At 45.8% G+C, this 23,239-nt stretch overlaps 1 protein-coding gene across 1 annotated transcript in view; it reads right to left on the reverse strand.

Moving 5' to 3' along the window:
• Positions 1–16,398, reverse strand: part of LOC137525178 (probable hydrolase PNKD) — a 137,244-nt gene extending 120,846 nt beyond the window's left edge. Inside the window, exon 1 of the mRNA XM_068246071.1 lies at positions 16,237–16,398. Coding sequence (XP_068102172.1) covers positions 16,237–16,379 — 143 coding nt within the window. The 5' untranslated portion in view covers positions 16,380–16,398. The remainder of the gene's footprint in view (positions 1–16,236) is intronic.
• Positions 16,399–23,239: the final 6,841 nt, after the last annotated feature.

Raw genomic sequence — 23,239 nt, forward strand, 5'->3', positions numbered from 1 at the left:
TCATTTTACTCTATTTGCCCTGATGACTCCTTTAACGTCCCACTGTGAAAGAGCCCTTAAAGGAATCTGTTCCCATCTCATTCGATCAAAGTGATTGAATCTGCATGGAATCAAATGGGAAAAATAGTGTGTATGGGCACCTTAAAAAACTATTTGTCATGAATCCAATAGGGCTGTGGAGTCGGAGTTGGAGCAATTTTGGGCACCTAAAGTTGGAGGTTTCATAAAATGAGGAGTCGGAATTCGGATGATTTTTGTACAAATCCACAGCCCTGGTATTAGAAAAAGGAGTCGGAGCAATTTTTGGTACCTGGAGTCGGAGGTTTCATAAACTGAGAAGTCGGATGATTTTTGTACCGAATTCACAGCCCTGAAATCCAGTCCAGGGCTGTAGGAAAATCCTGTTCTGCAGATTCCCAAGTCTGAAGACCCTTTATAAGTCAGGTCCTGCAGGTAGCAAGTGATGGAACGAGTGCTTAGGTGATGTGATGCTCTGCGGTCCCCGAGAAAACCGCTTATGCGTCATGTGAGCGATAAACGCACATTTCATCGCAAATACCAAAATGACAGTTTAAATAAACTATTTCTCATTCTCCAAAGGACTGGAGGAATCTTTTCATGGTAAGGTAGTTAGCATCCACATGTGAAAAGCCCTCTACCAGCACATGGGATGTTTATAGTCTCATCCATCACAGAGAAGCTTGACAAAATTCCATAAAAGGCCTCTTTCTGGAGACCTGTAGGCACCAATCTCAGCAGGGTTTGTCACCTGGCCCCATGTCCTGAGAGATCAAAAGAATCCATCTCCCTGCTGACTAAGGCCTCGAAACAGCTGATCCCCATGTGACCCTGGGATGCCCAATATTCATATGTTCTCCACATTTTCCTCATAATTCATGGCATAGAAAGTTCCCAGGCCACTGAAAAGTGCACAAGTTCTGAGGTTCAACTTGGTGCCGATGCTGAGAGTTTGGGCAAGCTAGATGCTTCCGAACCCAGGCTACAAAAGGGGAGAAGTAAACAACTGTTATGAGTCATATCTGATCCTCGTGTTTGGTATTAGCAGATTCACATAATTACGCCGATTATGAATATTCATTCGGGTGCGACCTAAGGGCACGGAGAGAGCGGGCAAAACATGAATTGGGCCAAAATCTCTCCCTGTCTAAGGGGGCACTGCCTAATTCAAATTGCACAAGGTTGAACTTTGACGTGTCATGATCCCTCCCATCTACAGTGAGGTTAAAACTCCAATGACACAAAGGTCCAATGTCCTTCACCTTTAATCTGACGTCGAATTAACATCAATCGACCAGCCCGCAAGGACACGGGCCAAAACCTCCATCTTGGATTATTTCTCACAAAGGCCTCAGGCCGCATGGCAATCGGCCATTCTGGACTTTGATTGTCACATGGACTAGCAATAACGGTATTTGAACTGTAAATTAAGACATTCTGTTTCTGTTCATCTCTATTCTCTTTCTATCAAACCAATCTGTTCTTCCGGACAGGTATATTTACCTGTGGGCTAAAGTAGGCTATGTGTATGTAGTTTTTGGAATAAAACTAACGATTTTATCGTTCAGTCTTGTGCCTGTTCTGGTCATCTGATTGTTGCTACAAAGAATCTGCCCTCTGAAGAGTCAGTCGTACTACTGCATTGTTTTATGATTTTCTTATAAATTGTTGATTTGCTAGCTAGGTTGTAAATAACAGTTTCTTCCCTCTAGGATTAGTTAGTACCCGATTTGCTGTGCGAAATCAATAACTTTAGTTCTCGATTGGTCATACAGTCGAGATTGCATCATATATGGACCCAGTAACCTTTCTTTAAACGTCACATTGCTCACAGTCTTTAAGCCTTCGGAAGCGACAATTCCCTAAACGGTGACTGGAGCATGTCGAACGTAATTGGGCTGGCTACCGTATTATGATAGCGTTGGTGTCTCTTCGCCCTATCAATCGGAGAGTGGTGGCAGTAAATTACCCGATTTCCAGCGCGAAATCAATATTTTTTAGTTACCGATTGTACATGTATGGGCACCTCCAACCAATCTTAACCGTTTATTACGCACACAGTGAATTTGCCTCCAGAAGTCTCTAGTGTATGAGACCTCCATGGCAACAGTGGCCTAGTAATACGGGATTGGTGAGTGATTGTCACATTACATATTGTCGACAGCTGCGCGACCAATCTATTGTCAGTGTGCTCACTGTACTTCCTGCGTATGCTAACGGGAGCAGATTAGACGGGATTGGCACGCTCTGTCACATTAAAGGGAACCAGAGGCCCCAGAAAGAAGATTTTATACATACCTGGGGCTTCCTCCAGCCCCATACGCACGGATCGCTCCCACGCCGCCGTCCTCCGCTTCCTGTATCCGGCGGTACCGGGTCCCGTAGTTTTGGCCAGTCGGCGGCAGCACGCGGACAATTGTCCGCATCACAGGGGCTCCCGGCATACCCGTACGCGTGCAGCTGCATACTGCACAGCCGCATGCGTAAGGGTATGGAGGGAGCCCCTGCTCATGCGGACATTTGGCCGCGTCCGCCAGAAGTGACGGGACCCGGTGCCGGCGATCCAGGAAGCGGAGGATGGCGGCGTGGGAGCGATGCAGGCTTATGGGGCTGGAAGAAGCCCCAGGTATGTATAAAATCTTTTTTTCTTTTTAGGATTCCGGCGTCTCTGGTTCCCTTTAACTACCTTCTTCTGACGATCCAGCAACCGGTCTTTATTGTCAGTTGCGTCACAACCAGGGACTATCAATGAGTCGCTATGACAGCTTGCATGTAAATTGTATGCAGTTTGGAGTCAGGCCAATCAAAGTCAGCTGTAAATGCATCTGATTGGTCCCTTCCCAAGCTGCATACAAGTCAGAATTGTGAGCCTCTCATTGCTGGTCTGTCATCAGAACGTGGAAACTGTTGGACTCCTGACTTGTACAGCAGGATTCAGCTCTCTGCGCACACGAGCTTGCAGGTGTCTTTCACTCCTCTGCGCACACGAGCCTGCAGGTGTCTGTCATTCCTCTGCACACACGAGCTTGCACAGTATGTCGCAAAGCAGCTGGTTTGGTTTGTGGTCTGACCCGTCCGGCTAGATCTGTTCTCCCAGGCTGTTTGTGTGGTTCACCCTCGCAATGCTTTACATTCATGACCTGACAATGTTCTGTATAGTGTGAGCTCATTAACATAATCCATAAGGACACGCCCCTGCACAGATCACACGCTCCTGAATGCGGTGCCTTACTGTTGGATAGAACTGTGATTGGTTATCTCACAGCAGCCACTGTTCTAGAACAGGACTGTAGACCATCTTAGATCAGGAATAGGTTTTTTTTTTCCCTCTTTTTTCCACTTCCCTTCCCGATCCCTAACTAACCTTGAAAGCGGACCCAAACTCTTGCACAGCACATGATGAAAAGTCTTTATTCTACATCCAGTTACTAAAGAAATTCACTTCTCTGTGTTCTGTGTTTGTTTAGCCAGATCAAACTGTCTAATTAGTTCTTAAGGGCCCTTTTCCACTAGCGCGTTTGCGCTAGCGGAATCGCAAAATCGCAAACCGCTAGCGATTTTACAATCGCTAGGGTTTGCTAAATAACAGGAATCGCGGTAGGGTATTTCCACTACCGCGATTCGTTTTTGCCTGAAACGCGATCGCGGCGCGGATCGATATTTGCCGCGATTTTGCTATGCAGTGCATAGCATAGCAAAATCGCGGCCGCAAACGTCGGGAAATCGCCGGTAATTTTTTACCTTTTGCGATTCAGCAGTCGCTAGCGTTCAGCGTGAACGCTAGCGACTGCTAGTGGAAAAGGGCCCTAACAGCAGCTGTAGACCACAGGAGCTCTGCCTAGGCAGCTCTCCATACTGTAAGGACTTGTTCACATCTAGGGCGTTTTCGGTTTTTCAAGCGCAGGCGATTTTCAAAATCGCCCACAAAACGCATGTGCAATGAATCTCCATGAGGAGGTTCACATCAGCACGTTTCGTTTTCCGGTCCGCAAAGTGGTGCCTGTACCATTTTTGGGGCGAATTTGGTCTAATGGAAGGTATAGGAAGCGCGCTAAACGCTCCCAAAATTGCTTTGTGCGGCGATTGCGATTTTAAGAATAAATAAGTTTCCAGGTCAAAGAGTTCACTTCCTGACTTGCTTCACGAAGTAAATAAAAAACGCTCTGCGCGCAGGCGCCAAAAAAAGATTGCGCACAAAATCGCAAAATGCTTGTGTTTGCAATTTCGATTTTAGATGTGAACAGAGCCTAAGGGCCCGTTCTCACTGCTGCAATTAGCGGGCGATTCCCGGTAATCGCCGAAGCACTATCGCTTTTTAAAGGCAGTGATCTCACAATCGCAAAACGTGCTACCTGCAGCATTTTGCCGTGATTCGGGAGTGATCACGATGCAGTGCTTAATAAAGCGCTGATTGCGACTGCTCTGAATCGTGGAAGTGTACAGTGATTTTAACTGCACTAATCGCGGTAAAATCACTTGCGCAAATACTACTGTTTCACGATTTTAAGTGTGAATGGGCCCTAAACACTAATGCCTGGTACACAACATGCAATTTCCAGCCAGATAAACAGGTCAAAGCGATTATTTCGAACAGGTCCGATCTGTTTTCTGATAATTTTTCTGATCGATATTGTATAAAAGATTGGAAAATCAATTAGAAAAATGATCGGAAATCTGATCGGCACTGTCAGAAGTAATCGATTCACCCTGTTTATCGGACGGGAAATTGCATGGTGTGTACCATGCATGTGGCTGAACCCTTTCAGTGCTCCCTGCAAAAGTGAAACCAAGTTCATGAGGGTTTTGTTTTTTGTTTTTTTATAAGCTTTCCATAAATTGTAAGATTTTTTTTTATCCGTAAAAGGTAATCATGCTGTGGCTGACCTTTTAGAGCAGAGAGGACGTTCTAGGTTTATTTCCACATTAAGGTGACCATTAACGTTACAATATTTTCCTCAAATGCGATCTTCTGATCAGATTTGTGGGATCGTAAGTAATTAGAAGGTAAATTATCGATTTTTCCCATAAATGGACTGATTAGGGCACTTTCTCTCTTCAGACACGATCATAAACTCCAACATTACGGTCAACCATAGGATCGTTTTTACGTCTAATTTCTCCACATGCTGGGGGGTTTTCTGTACAATTTGATTATAAAAATTTTGATCAAATGATTGAATCTGAGGAAATGGTTATACGGTTAATGGACGCCTTATTGCTTTACAACCAACCTTTCCACCATACTCACCCTAAGAAGATCCATGATGCGCTTTGAGTCCTATGGGAGAAAAGCGCTTTACAAATGTTATTGTATTGTATTATAACTGCAGTGTCAGGTGACCAGACCACCCAGCCAGAATGTCCTCAGAATGAATTCACCCTTTCTCAATGCTCCCTCCACAATTCCCTACTATGGCCTCAATTCACTAAGCAGTTTAGACTGGTCTACTGATGGTTTGGTATAATGTTTTAGACCTGGTCTAAAACATTTGGTAATTAGGTCGGTAAAGAAGGGGAAAATGATCGAAAGATGCAATTCACAAAGACAAACAAGGAGTAACCACGCCCACTTTTTCTGGCAGAGATTAGACCAGCTGATTTCTGTCAGTAAAGAAATTCTGTGAGGTATTTTAAACGTGAGGATGGAACCTTTTGAATTAATTATGCAGGAGTTTAATTGTATCGAGAGGAGAGCTCATCAGAGGAGAAGGATGTCAGTCATAGCTACTTGTTTGTGAATTGCATCTTTTGATCATTTCCCCTGCTTTCCCCAACTAATCAGGGCTGTGGAGTCGGTCCAAAAATCCACCGACTCCGACTCCTCAGTTTAGGATTCCACCGACTCCGACTCCGACTCCACGACTCCGACTCCTCTAATTTGCATATTACAATTTTGTTGATTAAAAGTATGTAACATGAAATTCGTCTCATAACTGCCAACGCTTAGGAATTTTACAAGACAACTGAAGTGAGAAGGATATGTAGACTACTATATTTATTCCCTTTAGACTAAAACTAGTCCTTAGTAATAGTACTTGTAAAAGGTACAAACCGGAACAAAGAACATCTATCAGGCCCTAGGCAATGTAAGTGTGGGTACATGTAAGAATGATGTGCAGGTACTCTGCAGGGGAATGAGGAGATTGTAAACAGACAACACCTCTGTGTTCAATGTGCACAGCATTCTCAGTGGATTCCCTGCAGCTCTGTGAGGAGTGCATATGTAGAGTATAGTACTACTGTGTAACAAAGTAAACCTGAGACAGATGAAATTAAAGTTTTGTACATACCTGGGGCTTCCTCCAGCCGCCTTCAGGATAATCAGTCCCTCGTTGTCCTCCTCCACCACCTGGATCTTCTGCTATGAGTCCAGGTACTTGAGCCAGTCTGGCGTAGTGCGCATGAACACACTCCACCGCTAGGAGCATACTACACCTGTGCAGCACTATTGCGCAGGTGCAGAATGTTCCTGGCTGTGGGAGTGGCATGCGGCCGGACTGCGCTGACTGGCTGAATTACCAGGACTCATAGCAGAAGATCCGGGTGGTGGAGGACAGTGAGGGACTGATTAGCCTGAAGGGGGCTGGAGGAAGCCCCAGGTATGTATAAAACTTTACTTTTCATCCGTCTCAGGTACCCTTTAATTTGTAGTCACCAAACCAAATTTTAATAACATATCAAATTATTTGATTTCAGTGCATACATTTGCATAAATCAGCATCAGTGCAGAATTATTTCCATCTCATTGACCATCTCTATTAGTGACACAGCTACACATCAGGCTTTATTCTTACAGCATAGATGTTATTTAGTATATATAAGAGATTCCTGTGTACTCATCATATATACAGTCACAATCAGATATGTATATCTGACCTTAACAATACGGGGACTGCTTTATTGAAGCAGCACAAGTAACTAATTTTTATTGGTTTATTTCATTTTTGTGGACTAAGCACAGCTATTACTGTATATATACATTATTTTTAATGACTATTATCTGAGAAATAGAACATTTTATCATATTTTCTATTTTAATTACAGTTACAAATTCATTAGGAGTCGGAGTCGGAGTCGGTGCATTTTTTCCCGACTCCGACTCCAGGCACCCAAAATTGCCCGACTCCACGACTCCGACTCCACGACTCCGACTCCACGACTCCACAGCCCTGCAACTAATTACCAAATGGTTTAGCCCAGGCCTAAAAACATTTGGTAATTAATAGTGAATTCCCTCTTGATGCAACTGATTTACACTAAACCATTAGCCTAGTGTCAACTACTTAGTGATTTGAGGCCAATGTGTCCAAGAAACCTTCTGCACTGACCTCACATCACCATGTTACATGGTCCTACTGACATCTAAACTGGTTGAAGTTGTTGTGGTGTGAGGGGTGGGGGGGTGGCAATGACTGCAAGAGGCCACAGCGCTGCAGTGATGCGGTGGGAGGAGTTGAGGGAGGGGATGTGGCAATGACTGCAAGAGGCCACGGCGCTACAATGATGCAGTGGCCCATCTACATAAGCCCGGATGGAAACGCAAGCCCCGGCATGTGACATCCTTGGAATTTCACAGGTCCAGGTGAGTATAATGGAAGAGGCGGGTGGGGGGCGGTACAGTATTTGGTCAGGTGGGTGGAGAGAGGGAGGTTAAACGCAAGCTTTGGAATGCCTTTTTGCATCACAATTCAGTGCATTTCCTGCACTTCTACAACTCTATGGTTTGGATACAGGTGCTCTTTACAGAGCTCAAGATATAAATCACAGTCCGCAGGATACAAAGCACTGCATTGCCCTACATTAGCTGGTATTTTAAGAACAGGAACCTTGCGTCATTCGCAGTTAGTTACCAAGACAACCTGTCATTTCTCTAAGGGCCAATTCCCATGGGCAGCGGATGGCTGACCACGTGAGACAGCAGGTAAAGCTCTCCTGGCAATGGGGTGGGGTAAGGTGTTGAAGTTAATGGCATCCACTGCTACCCAACGGTACAGTGATAAATCATTGCTGCAGCAGCACCAACCACCAAACTGTCTCAGTCAATTTTTGCCCCTTTTACATATACCTTCATGATTTGGGGTGCTCTGTGACATGTGTCTATGTGAATTATTATTATTATTATCATTATTATTATTAAGTATTTATATAGCGCCGACATCTTATGCAGCGCTGTACAGAGTACATAGTCATGTCACTGCCTGAGAGGAGCTCACAATCTAGTCCTTACCATAGTCATATCTATGTATCGTGTAGTGTATTTATTGTAGTTTAGGGCCAATTTAGGGGAAGCCAATTAACTTAGCTGTATGTTTTTAGAATGTGAGAGGAAACCAGAGTACCCGGAGGAAACCCACACAGACGCGAAGAGAACATACAAACTCCTTGCAGATGTTGACTTGGCTGGGATTCGAACCGGGGACTCAGCGCTGCATGGTGAGAGCGCTAACCACTATGCCGTGCCCTAACGTACTAAACAAGCATCTCGGCTGCTTGCAAATAGACAGGAAGTGACCAGGCCGCATCCAAGTCAACCAAACTCTCTTTTTAGCAAAAAAAGAATTACGGTACTATTTATCATTCCTCAAACTGCAGCACCTCTACTCTTCTAGATCCCAGACTGCCTTGCGGGTTTCACCACCCCGGCAGTCCATGCCACGCCCCTTCTCGTGAGGTAGAACTTAAAAGTTAAAGTTTTCAGAAAGCAACTCTCCTTTTAGGTCAGAGAGGAAGCCATCAGCCAAAAGACATGGATTGCCAACTATTTTTGTTTTTCAGTATATAGAGGCAGACCCATAGCTTATTATAACATGTTTTTTTTTTTTTGGTTTTTTTTTTTTAATTCTTACACAAAACGGCAAGACTGAGCACCACAGAGAGGTGGTTTGGTAGCAGATTAAATAATCATGCTGACTTCCCCATGAAAGTAGAATGTGTTCAGTAGCACCATCAGCTCACACCAGGGAGAAACTAGTGGCACCCTGGCTGGTAGACACATCTACAGTCTGTAGTTTGAAGTGGTCTTTGTGGAAGACTTGTGGCTAAAAACATTCAACTGTCAACTGATCGGTTTCATGCTGAAATCGATTCACAATCTGTTTGCAGTAAAAGGCAGCCATACGATCCCTCTCTGATCAGATTCTATCAGAAAGGGATCTATCTCCATATCTATCATATAATGCCATCAGGGATGCATCAGATTTGTCTCTTGTTCATTAACATAGCAGTGACTCAAAACAACTATAGATAAAACTATCTACAGAACTATCTTCAATCAAAAGCTGTTCAGTCACTGCTTATCATCCCTTCGCAGCCTTTATCAGCACGTCAGCACACACTGAGCACAGAAAGCTAAAATGTCTTTGTGTACACAATGAGTCATTAGTCAGCTGTTTGCTGCTGTTCTGAATAAGAACTAAAAATCAACATTATACTGCGTAAAGGGGCCCATACACTCAGCCGGTTTTCTGGCCGACCGATCGATCCCGATCGTTTGCAAATCGGTTGGCCAATCGACCGATCGATGGATTTCCATCGAACTGGCAGGGTGGAAAATTTAGGTCGATCTGATGAGATTGCTTATCAGTTTGCATTGGAAATCGGATGGCAAAAAAATGCCATCAAATCGAATTTCAATAGATTTCAAACTGAAATCTATTGGAATTCTATCCTGGTAAAAAAAATGTTCTAAAAACGCATCAGATAGATCATCAGATGCATTTCTTATCTATCTGCTGCCAATCTGACGAGTGTATGGGCACCTTTACTGTTTACAGCCTTGCTTCAAAACTTTTTAATTAAACAAGTAAAAGTACACAAGAAAATGGAACTAAGGTTAAAAAAAAAACATGTAATAGGAGTATTTTTAACAGATCATCTGCATGGAGTTTGTATGTTGTCCCCATGTTTGCGTGGGTTTTCTTCAGGTACTTTGGTTTCCTCCCATTTCCCAAAACCATACAGATAGCTCGATTGGTCCCCACAAAACTGCCCTTGGGGGTTGTTTATGCTGCAAAACGCAATTGAAGATTTTTAAACAGGGTTTACAATAAGATTCTCTGCGATTGCCTTTTGTGATTGTCACTGGATTCTAGGAACACAAGCACAAACACTTAAAATTTGCAACTGGACCAACATTTGCGATCAGGCAAACATTGGACTGCAAGTGGATTGTACGAGTGTACAAATGTTTCAAGAATATTCTGTAGAGATCCTTGCGTTTTGGCAAACAAATCGCAAAAGATCATATCAAGTGCAGTGTAAAACAGCCCTTTAACCTACAATAGGGACTTAAGACATATGTACTCTGTAAAGTGCTGCAGAAGATGTCAGTGCTATATAAATACATAATAGTAATATTATGGTAGGACAGACTATGACTATGGCAAGATTAGATTGTGAGCTCCTCTGAGGACAGCCAGTGACATGACTCTGTAAAGTGCTGCAGAAGATGTCAGTGCTATATAAATATATAATAATATGGTAGGACATTAGACTATGACTATGGCAGGATTAGATTGTGAGCTCCTCTGAGGACAGTCAGTGACATGACCATGTACTCTGTAATGTGCTGCAGAAGATGTCAGTGCTATATAAATACATAATAATAATAAAAATAATAATAATAAGATAGGACAATATACCATGACGATGGAAGCATTAGATTGTGAGCTCCTCTGAGGACAGTCAGTGACATGACCATGTATTTTGTAAAGTGCTGCAGGAGATGTCAATGCTATATAAATACATCTGGGTCGATCGGCTACTGGCAGCAGATTGATGGCCCATAGGGTTGCATTGGATCGAACGGTGCAATAATACATTTAGATCGAATTTCAATAGAATTCATTCTGAACTCTATTGGAAATCTGTTCCTAGTGTATGGCACACATCAGATAGATTCCTGTCAGATTCCACTTGACAGTCATCTGACAAATCTATCCGATGGTCGAATCTGCTGCAAATCTATCAGTGTATGGCCACCTTAAGATCCTTGAGACATGATTGTATACACACACCCATGAAAAAACAGTTTTTAGTACTATATTAATAATAGATTGTAATGATGGACTATCATTGTGAATAGGAAATTCTCCATTCTTTGGCCTCACTGTTTTGTCATCTCAGAATATAGCCCAATAGGACAAATGACATAAGTGATAATTTGGTGTCCCCCCGATCTGATCCTTGGTCCCCATCTGGCTTCCAGACGCCACATATTCCAGCGATGGATCGGCCTGCAGGACGTCCCCCTCAGTGTGGCGATTCTGTCAGACATGCCAGAAATGAGAGGCTGCAGCAGTCTGGTGTGATCAGAATTATCTGTCACATGAGGAGACAACACTCCCTGCTTCTGTGAGGAAAATGCTGAATAACGTCACAGAGCGGGAGATTGCAAGATCACCCCCCCAAGACTGCGCTTTACCGACAGCCACTGAGACCCTCCAATAAACATCACCCCCCTCCTTCTGCTGACGCCATACAGCCTGACAGAGGGTACAGCATCCTCACATGGCACAGATCATGCTGCACATTATACATCCCATTATAGCGAGAGCGTACATCATAACTGCCACAGCCAGTGACTCGCACACACATCAAAACAATACTATACAAGCAGCACAGGAATAGTACTCCATAATACCGTTCCACCAGCACACAATCACACACGCTGTTACTGACAACATGAAACCTATAGCTACAATACAACTGTCTGCACACTATCTACATATACACGTTTTACTGTGTTCATCCTATGGATAATGCACATGGGCCACAGAGCAAATGAGCAGACTAGGATAGGATTACATTGTGAGCTACTCTGAGGGCAGTCAGTGACTGTGCTGCAGAAAATATAAATACAGAAGGATAATTTGGTAGGACATTAGACTATGGCTATGGTAGGGTTAGATTGTGAGCTCCTCTGAGGACAGTCAGTGACATGACTATGTACTCTGTAATGTGCTGCAGCATGTCAATCCTATATAAATAATAATAATAATAAACATTTGCTTCATAGGTAAAGTGCACATTTTGTAACAACAAGTCCTAGTATGACCTGTTACCACTAGAAAAGCCAGTTCTGTATACAGACTTCTGCGTACAAACACACCTTTTCTGTACGCTGCATAGACTTCTGCAGACAAATACACCTATTCTGTGCACAGAATAGATTTCTGCAGATAAACACACCTGTCCTGTACACAGCATAGACTTCTGCAGACAAACAAACCTGTTCTGCACACAGCATAGACTTATGCAGACAAACACACCTGTTCTGTACGCAGCATAGACTTCTGCAAACAAACATCTGTTCTGTACACAGCATAGACTTCTGCAGACAAACATCTGTTCTGTACACAGCCTTGACTTCTGCAGATCAAAAGATGTACAGAGGCGCCAAGAGGATAAAATATGCTAAAAAGTTTAAAACATTTGGGTGGCGGTGGTGGACCGGTCACTCCAAAAAGGACATGAATAAATTGTCTTTTTCTCAAGCGACAATTTCATGTCCTTTTTGGAGTGACCGGTCCACCACCGCCACCCGAATGTTTTAAACTTTTTAGCATATTTTATCCTCTTGGCGCCTCTGTACATCTTTTGATCTACAAATTCCACTCTGGTGGAAGGGTGTTACACCCCTCTTTCTTCTTCAGAGAGCGACATCTTAATCCTGAGTGGGGACAGGTCTAATCTCCTCACCTGCGTATACAGTGGTTACCTATGCGGTAACCCATGTTTGTGAGTATAATACTTGCTTGTCATATTTCCTCCTGGTTCCAATACATACTACACTATATTGGGCTCTCAGTTTCTTCTCTGTTTGACTTCTGCAGACACACACTCCTGTTCTGTACACAGCATAGACATCTGCAGACAAACACAGCTGTTCTGCACACAGCATAGACTTCTGCAGACAAACACACCTGTTCTGCACACAGCGTAGACTTCTGCAGACAAACACCTGTTCTGTACACAGCATAGACTTCTGCAGACAAACACCTGTTCTGTACACAAAGACTTATGCAGACAAACACACCTGTTCTGTACACAGCATAGACTTCTGCAGACAAACACATCTGCTCTGTACACAGCATCGACTTCTGCAGACAAACACACCTCTTGCTCGCTGCTTATTCTTCTGCAGACAAACACGCCAGTTCTCCAAATGTTCCCGTTTTTAGAAGTACTTTGGGATACAAGTGATTCCAAAGCCTTTTTAGTACTCCCACAGGCATTTCGCCTGATTGAATTATTTCGCCAGCGGCAAAGCTGCGGAACAAGGAGGCGGAGTCTGAGAGAGGACCAGGACGGCGTTGAGCAGGACCCAGAGCCTTCCCTCTCCATAGGGCAGTAGATTAGTCTTTTTTTCAGTGAACCAGAGACAAAGCACCCTCATGCATTTCACTATATATATATATCAGTGGGAACAGAGAAAACACCTACCATGCTCTCTGTTTCATCCTTCACTGCTCAGCCTGCTTGTTATCAGCCCTGATAAAATCCCTGACTGAGCATTCAGTCTGGCTTTGCTTGGGGATCAGCTAATTTGTAAACACAGGATGTTAACCCTATGTCTGCTTCCATTAAAGCAGGAAGTAGACACACTACAGATTTATTGCAGGATTTGTATCAGCTGTAACAAAGACATGTTTTTCTTTCAAGGTTATGATGCTGTTGCGCATCTAATAGCACAGAGGGGAAGTTCTGAGTTCAGGTCAGTTTTAAGAAGACAAAACTGCCCCATACGCTGGGTTTTGCTGAAGTGCTGATAACACCTGCACAGGGATGATAAGGGCTGGAGAAGAACAATTTACAACCAAAAAGGTTAAGGGGAAACATTTGAGGTGCGTACACCCCTAACAACTGATGTCGCCTGCTTGGGCGGTATCGTGGACCGGCCTGTACGGACGTGTGTCAGCTGCGTAGCTGACAATGCGTTCTATTGCTATGTGGGGGGTGGAGGGACAATGGTGAAGTGGCGCGTTAGTGATGTCACACGGTGGGCGGAGCAGCATCTTCAAGGAAGCTGTCCGCCACTCAGCCAAGTTGATCTGCCAAGTGGCCATTGCTGGTCGGGGACCTCTGTACACACGCCAGTATATGCACAGAGTGCCATTCCCCTACATAGTGTAAAAGGAGGAGTAAGGCCTCTTTCACAGTGCGACGTTAAAGTCGCACGTTAGAAAATGTTTTAACGTAGACTAACGCACAGCAATGCAAAGTCTGTGCGACATTCACAGTGCACATGTTGCGTTGTGTGGGACGTGTAGCGTTATTAGAAAGTGCTGCATGCTGTGCGTTTAGCAATGAATCTGCTGCGTTATGTGTGTTGCACATGCTCAGTAATGTTTTTTTTAATGTAATGCATGCGCCGTTTTCGTTCCATCACTGTGCGACAAAAACGGCGCACCAAACGCAGGGCTAAAGAATGTACAATAATGTCCAAGTTATAGTCTTTCAATGCGTTGCCTTAGAGGCACGTTATGCGACCTTAACGTCGCATCAAACGCAACGTCCCACTGTGAAAGAGGCCTACATACAGAAACAACACAAATACACTGCAGTATTGGTCAGAAACCCATTTTCAGTACTCTAATGCTGGGAATACACGGCTCAATTCTGAGCCATTTAGATGGCTCGATAGATAATTTCCGACACGTCCGATCTCCCGATCGTTTCGCCGCTCGATTCCGCATTGAAGAATCTTGGAAAAGACAAGAAAAACGAATGGAAGATAAGCTGATCGTCCCCGGAATCGATTAAGCAGGAGGATCCGCCTCTAGTGCTCTATAGCAGCACAATACCACACTGAGTATAATTACATTAATTAGGGCAATATAAACCTATACACAGCAAAGTGGATGTGACTTGCTCAACGCTCATTGTGATACACAGCGAAATGTCCTCATCACTGTATAATAAATAGCTTAATGTACTGTAATCCTACACCGAGCACATTACTGGAATTTGATCCAATATATATATATCCTAGTTATGCACTGATTAATGGAACATAAATATGAGATATATTTTATATTTATCACACAAAGGCAGGCCTCTGTCACACTTTTGTTTCTTGAAATGTGCGATACATTTTGTTCATCACATTAAAATTGTCACTAATAACTACGTCTGCCAATTCTGTATTGTGCACCAATGTTTAGCTTCTGTGTATACTGTTGTCTGTATTATGTACCCCATGCTTGTCCTTAGGCCTCATTCACATTAGCAAATGGAGATGGTCACACGCTCAGGGCTCTTTCACATTTATCAACGCGTGCAGGAGCCATCAACACTTGCAGGAGCCATCAACGCATGCAGGAGCCTTATTCTGCACGCGTTATATGCCCTGCGGCGTGTCGTCGGGAATCTGCGGTGCGACGCAATCAGCGGCGGTAGCTATAACTGACCCCGATGGAAAAACGCCAGCTCCTGGGGGGATCAACGCTTCCGGGTGCATCGAACCGCAACGCACCAAAACGCAGCGTCGGGTGTGAAAGGTAAAAATGAAAGTCTATGGACTTTCATTTTACCTTGGTTAATGAAAAGAACTGCCTTTGCGTTGAAACGCACGAAAAGGGCTCTGGTGTGAAAGAGCCCTCAGTCAGAACGCAATACACGCCATCTGCGTGTCAGTCCATTCCACTACAGTGAATGGGTCAGCATCGTGTTTTCCCAAAAAATGCATGAAGCAGTGCAATATCGCATCACATACCGCTACGCAACGCATAAAGTGTGAACGCCACACAGTGCAGTCTACGCACTTATGATGTTCTTGCATGTCGCACACGCCATACGCATTTCCAGAATGCACACAAGACGATTATAGTGCAAAACAGGCCTTGCTGTACAGCGCCACAGAATAAGTTGGCGCTTATATTAATCAATGATGATGAAAATAATAAAAGTATAATAAAATATATTCTGTACAGCGCTGCAGAAGACATCAGCGCTAGTTAAATACTAAATAATATTAAAAACATAATAACAGCTGTGTATTTGTATATATTATCATTCATTTCTCCCATGCACAATGCAGCCTGGTGGGAGCTGAGCTGTCCCCATCCGTCAGCTATATAGCCAGATACTGGCAGGTACACATCTATGGCATGCAGGCTGCTGCTCTCTCCAGCCATAGAGGTGACAGCTGATGCAGCACACGGTGCAATGTGCAGAGTCCATGCACAAGCCATATACTCCCCATGCATAGGCACTCACGCGATCCTGAAGATGGGCTTCTCGGTGCGGGCCATGGTAGTGGCGGCTCCCCGGCGGCGGCTGGGCGGCAGCAGGAGCAGCAGCGCGATCCCGCAGCACGAGCAGCACAGCAGCAACACCGCGAGCAGCAGCAGTCCCGGCATAACCCTCCTCCAGGTGACCGCGCCACGCCCCCTCCACTCTGCATCCCCCGCCTGCTGCTGCTGTCGTCTTCTATACACCTAGCGGCCAGATATAGCTACTGCTACCTTCTATACAGCTCCGCGCTGCGATATCCAGTGGCCGTATATAGCTACTGCACGCTCATCTGCCTCTGCTGGCTCACATACACCGTCGCGCGGCGACACCTGGCGGCCAAATATAGCTACGGCGCGGCGTCTGCCACTGCCGTTCACATTAGCGGTGGCTATCCGGAATCGCCGTGCCGGAGCCGCACCGCATGCGGAACGGACGCACGGCATAGCAATGTAAGTCTATGCCACCGTTCACATGCGTCCGTTTCGTCCGGACCGGATCCGGACTCCGGCGTCCGTTCCAACATGCGCTATTTTTTGGTCCGGCTCCTCCGGCAGCCGTATCCGGGGCGGAGCCGGACTGCACCATCCGGCCAATACAAATCAATGAGAACCGGATAGCGCACAACACACTGGCTAAAAATCCGGATGTTCTACCCCACTTCCTATGAGGATTGTTGCGGCGATATTGGATCGGGGACACATGGGCAAGCATTTTGGAGTGGAGCAGCACGAGCTGGAGATGTTGGCAGCATGTTGGAGGTGGAGGTGGAGGTGAGTGCTAAACAGCGGAGGGCCTGATTCCACAGGTCCCCCTTCTGCTGACCTCCCAGACCCCAACATTTTTTTTGTTTTTTACGTAACTTTTGCCAAACGGATCCGGATCGCATCCTGATGAACACCTGATGCAACCTGACCGGATCCGGATCGGATCCGGATCAGAACCGTACGGCTCCGATCCGGATTCGATCCGGTCAGGTCATCCGGTCCGTTTGGCAGACAACCGCAAGTGTGAACGGGGCCTAACTTATACAGCGCCGCGCGGCGACACCCAGCGGACATATACAGCTACTGCACGCTGTTCAGCCAACACAGCTGCTCGTGTGGGGGAGATGTATAGCTGAGCTGAATATTGTAGTTTATAGTTATTGCTTCACTGGAACTGGGATTCTTAGCAAAGGACTAAACAATGCAAAGCTCCTGCTATGACCCGAGGAGCTGACACTCGGTGAGGAGAAAGAGAAATGGCGCTAGTCTAGTTGTGGGGATCCGCTTCATGCTTGCGGTAATTTGGCCTTGATCACACATTTGTAAGAAATAGGGGACCCAGCCAGTGGCGTAGCTAGGACATTTGACACACGGTGCTGGGTATTAAATGACACCCCCATCCCGCCCCCCCCCAAAAAAAAGTAGCAAGTGTGGTGTGCTAAGCAATCCATGGCCGGTAATGCCAGGTATAGGTAGCCTGGAATAGTTGCCTGCAGTATAGGTTAGCCAGCTATAGGTGCCCACAGCATGGGCCGGGGTGCAGAGGTAGCGACCACATCGGGGCCCTTTGGCCAGAGGGGCCCTGAAGGGCCCTCCCTCAACTTCAGTATTATCTCTCTATTGATCCTGTGCTCATAATAATCACTTCTATAGATACTTTGAATAGTAGTAATGATTAATAAACTGTTCCCCATCCCCCTCTTGCACCTCTGACACTGTAGTTGCCATTGGCAGGTTTTGGTGCGCCACATCAATTGTTATGTGTTGAGTGCTTGGGGGGCCCTATTGTAAAACTTGCATCAGGGCCCACAGCTCCTTAGCTACGCCACTGGCCCACAGTATTGGTAGCCTAGTATAGTTGCCCGTAGTATCGGTAGCCTAGTATAGTTGCCCACTTGCCCGCAGTATAGGTAGCCTAGTATAGTTGCCCACTTGCCTGCAGTATAGGTAGCCCAGTATAGTTGCCCACTTGCCCGCAGTATAGGTAGCCTAGTATAGTTGACCGCAAGTCAGGGCCAGCCTTAGGTTTCACAGCACCCTGAGCAAAAACTGAATTTGCACCAGGGGTTATAGCCGTAGTGCACCCCCCTCCCCCCCCCAAAAAAAAACGCCATAAGACTCAGTATAGGTAGGCAGGGCCGGCCCGCCCATGAGGCGGGGTGAAACTTTTGCCTCAGGCGGCACTTCTGGGGGGGCGGCACCCGCCCGTCCGTGGGTGCGGGGGGCCGCCTGAGCTGGAGGGGATAGCGGGCAGGAAGGGGGTATTGGGCCTAGCGACGGGGAGGGGGGTCGGACCCCCCTCCCTCACCTGGGTCCCCCGTCCTCCGCTCCCCTCCAGCTTTAAAGCGTTAAGTTGCCGCCGCTATTGTAAGAGGCACGGGCGGGGATCACTCACCTTTTCCGCGTTCCAGCGTGCGCTCCACTGACGTCACTTCCTGCTACGCCGCCCACTGTATTGTAAGTGGAGGGAGTTACAGTAAGGGACGTCAGTGGAGCGCACGTTGGAACGCGGAAAAGGTGAGTGATCCCCGCCCGTGCCTCTTACAATAGCTGCGGCAACTTAACTCTTTAAAGCTGGAGGGGAGCGGAGGACGGGGGACCCAGATGAGGGAGGGGGGGTCCGACCCCCCTTCCCGCCACTAGGCCAGTACCCTCTTCCTGCCCGCTATCCCCTCCAGCTCGGCGGCCCCCCACACCCACGGCTTAGGGGGGGGGGGGGGGGGAGTTGGTGGCGATTTCTTCAAAATTTACCTCAGGCGGCAAAAAGTCTAGGGCCGGGCCTGTAGGTAGGTAGCCAGGTATAACTGCCCCCAGTATAGGGTCTCAAGTGTACAGTGGCTTGCAAAACTATTCGGCCCCCTTGAAGTTTTCCACATTTTGTCACATTATTGCCACAAACATGAATCAATTTTATTGGAATTTCACATGAAAGACCAATACAAAGTGGTGTAGATGTGAGAAGTGGAATGAAAATCATACATGATTCCAAACATTTTTTTTTACAAATAAATAACTGCAAAGTGGGGTGTGCGTAATTATTGAGCCCCCTTTGGTCTGAGTGCAGTCAGTTGCCTATAGACATTGCCTGATGAGTGCTAATGACTAAATAGAGTGCACCTGTGTGTAATCTAATGTCAGTACAAATACAGCTGCTCTGTGACGGCCTCGGAGGTTGTCTAAGAGAATATTGGGAGCAACAACACCATGAAGTCCAAAGAACACACCAGACAGGTCAGGGATAAAGTTATTGAGAAATTTAAAGCAGGCTTAGGCTACAAAAAGATTTCCAAAGCCTTGAACATCCCACGGAGCACTGTTCAAGCGATCATTTAGAAATGGAAGGAGTATGGCACAACTGTAAACCTACCAAGACAAGGCCGTCTACCTAAACTCACAGGCCGTACAAGGAGAGCGCTGATCAGAATTGCAATCAAGAGGCCCATGGTGACTCTGGACGAGCTGCAGAGATCTACAGCTCAGGTGGGAGAATCTGTCCATAGGACAACTATTAGTCGTGCACTGCACAGAGTTGGCCTTTATGGAAGAGTGGCAAGAAGAAAGCTATTGTTAACAGAAAAGCATAAGAAGTCCAGTTTGCAGTTTGCCACAAGCCATGTGGGGGACACAGCAAACATGTGGGAGAAGGCGCTCTGGTCAGATGAGACCAAAATTGAACTTTTTGGCCAAAATGCAAAACACTTGTGTGGCAGAAAACTAACACTGCACATCACTCTGAACACACCATCCCCACTGTCGAATATGGTGGTGGCAGAATCATGCTCTGGGGGTGCTTCTGTTCAGCAGGGACAGGGAAGCTGGTCAGAGTTGATAGGAAGATGGATGGAGCCAAATACAGGGCAATCTTGGAAGAAAACCTCTTGGAGTCTGCAAAAGACTTGAGACTGGGGTGGAGGTTCACCTTCCAGCAGGACAACGACTCTAAACATAAAGCCAGGGCAACAATGGAATGGTTTAAAACAAAACATATCCATAGATTACACACAGGTGCACTCTATTTAGTCATTAGCACTCATCAGGCAATGTCTATGGACAACTGGCTGCACTCAGACCAAAGGGGGCTGAATAATTATGCACACACCACTTTGCAGTTATTTATTTGTAAAAAAAATGTTTGGAATCATGTATGATTTTCGTTCCACTTTTCACATGTACACCACTTTGTATTGGTCTTACACGTGGAATTCCAATACAATTGATTCATGTTTGTGGCAGTAATGTGACAAAATGTGGAAAACTTCAAGGGGGCCGAATACTTTTGCAAGCCACTGTAGGTGCCCTCAATATAGGTAGGCAAGCATGGGTATCCCTGGTATAAGAAGTTAGTTGTAGGTCTTCCCCCCCATATGTAGACAGGAATAGGTGCCTCCAATATAGATAGCCAGGTGTTGGTGTCCTCAGCATAGGTAGCCAGGAGTAGGTGCCCTCCCTCAGTATAGGTAGACAGCTATAGGTTAGGTGTCCCCAGTATAGGAAGTCAGGTGTAGGTGCCCTCAGTATAGTTAGCCAGCTATAGGTGCCCCAAGTATAGGAAGTCAGGTGTAGGTGCCCTTGGTAAAGGTAGCCAGCTATAGGTGCCCCCTTGAAAGCCGGCGCCCTGAGCGACCGCTCCGGTCGCTCAGGTCAAAGGCCGGCTATGCCCGCAGTATAGGTAGCCTAGTATAGTTGCCCACTTGCTTGCAGTATAGGTAGCCTAGTATAGTTGCCCATTGTATAGGTAGCCTAGTATAGTTGCCCTTTGTATAGGTAGCCTAGTATAGTTGCCCACTTGCCCGCTGTATAGGTAGCCTAGTATAGTTGCCCACTTGCCCGCTGTATAGGTAGCCTAGTATAGTTGCCTGCTGTATAGGTAGCCTAGTATAGTTGCCCGCTGTATAAGTAGCCTAGTATAGTTGCCTGCTGTATAGGTAGCCTAGTATAGTTAGTTAGGTTAAGAGACGCACACTGAAATCTCCATTCTCCACGTGGTTTTGTCAGATAACTGCTCAGACAGGACCAGCTGGTTCTCCCTGACTTACAATCCACAGACAAGTAACACACATTTTTTGCTTCCAATTGTGATGATTTTGACATCTGAAAGCTTACAATATAAATGAGAGACATACAAATGAGATCTACCTTTGCATCCACGGGATACCAGTCTGCAGTGTATTCGTGCCCTTAACTCGAGAATAATATGCAACTCCTGAAGAAGTGCGTCTTATTCACGAAACGCATTGAGACATCGATTATATCTCAGCCATTGTATATCTATTGCTATTAGAGTATATACCAGGGGTAGGCAACCCGCGGCTCCAGAGCCGCATGCGGCTCTTTTTCACCTTTGCTGCGGCTCCGGTAGTGTGTGTCAGTGGCTGCAGCGTGTGTGTGACGTGTGCTGCCGCTGGTCGGCAGGCTATCAGAGAGGCCGCCGGACCGGTGCAGTTCAGGGCTTCGGGCGGCCATTTTCCCGTAGCCCAGCAGTGTAATGCAGGCAGGACGTGACGTCGGGAAGGAAGAGGATCGTGGGAGTTGCGCGCCACAAGGAGGTCGGGACAGGAGGAGATCGTGACAGGAGGTCTTCTGACTAGGAGAGTAAATGGGTTTTTCTTTTCATATCTGCTGAAGGATTGTGCATATTGGGGTCAGATCTGCTGAAGGATTGTGCATATTGGGGTCAGATCTGCTGAAGGATTGTGCATATTGGGGTCAGATCTGCTGAAGGATTGTGCATATTGGGGTCAGATCTGCTAACGATTTGTGCATATTGGGGTCATATCTGCTAACGATTTGTGCATATTGGGGTCATATCTGATCCTGTATATAGCATTAAGGTAAGAAACAATATATGCAGTGTTAGATTTGTTTTATAATGGTTTTGCGGCTCCCAGTTTTTTTTTCTTTTCGGAAACGGGTCCAAGTGGCTCTTTATGTCTTAAAGGTTGCAGACCCCTGGTATATACAGACACTCTGATCCCAGTGTGACCTTGTTTTAGTTTATGTAGTTGGGGTCACTACGTGGGAATGAATTCCATTCAAAAGCCCCCCATACAGGTGAGTAATCAAAAAATGTATGATGAATTGTTATTTGTATGTAACACTTATTACTGTGATAACTATGTCAGCTTGTGTCTGTTCTAGCTACATGCATATTTTCTTAAATATGTTTTATGTGTTTATAATCAAATATATGTTTTAATTATTAGATGATCTGACTCAAAACTTGTCTCTATATCTTTGAATACATTGAGAAGTTGGTGTCCCTAAAAGCCCTATTTGCCCATATCAAGATTAGCATCTTATGAGGGCTAAAAGGGACAAACCTATTTGTAACTTTATTGGATAATATTATTTACTAGGACCTTTTTGGTCCATTTTAGGGCATTTGAATCAGATCAGCCTAGTATAGTTGTCCACAGAATAGGTAGCCTAGTATAGTTGCCTGCAATATAGATAGTCTAGTATAGTTGCCCACTTGCCCACAGTATAGGTAGCCTAGTATAGTTGCTCACAGTATAGGTAGCCTAGTATAGTTGCCTGCAGTACAGGTAGCCTAGTATAGTTGCCCGCAGTACAGGTAGCCTAGTATAGTTGCCCGCAGTACAGGTAGCCTAGTATAGTTGCCTGCAATATAGATAGTCTAGTATAGTTGCTGTAACGATTGTGGGATATCTCCGTGTTCAGCGCACAAAGATGTGCGCTGACACTGCGGAGGTCCTCCACAAGCGTGTCAAGATGCTAGAACCCAGCTTTTGGTGCAAGCACCAGTAGAGGGAAATTCCTGTCGGCAGAGGGCGCTGGGGAGCGCAGAGGAACCAATCCCCTGCACCTCCACAAATGCCAAACAGGAATTGCACGAAGCGCAGAACGCAATCGCAAGAGAAGCGATTGCGAATGAGAACGAGCAAAGGGACAGGTTGTATGTGTGTGCGCCAATCTAGTCGCCACCCCGCGACCGCGCACACACAACAGCAGGTGCGAAACAGAAACGCAACCGCCAAGAA

This window comes from Hyperolius riggenbachi, chromosome 7 (genome assembly GCF_040937935.1).
Source record: "Hyperolius riggenbachi isolate aHypRig1 chromosome 7, aHypRig1.pri, whole genome shotgun sequence".
In the NCBI taxonomy this organism is placed as follows: domain Eukaryota; kingdom Metazoa; phylum Chordata; class Amphibia; order Anura; family Hyperoliidae; genus Hyperolius; species Hyperolius riggenbachi.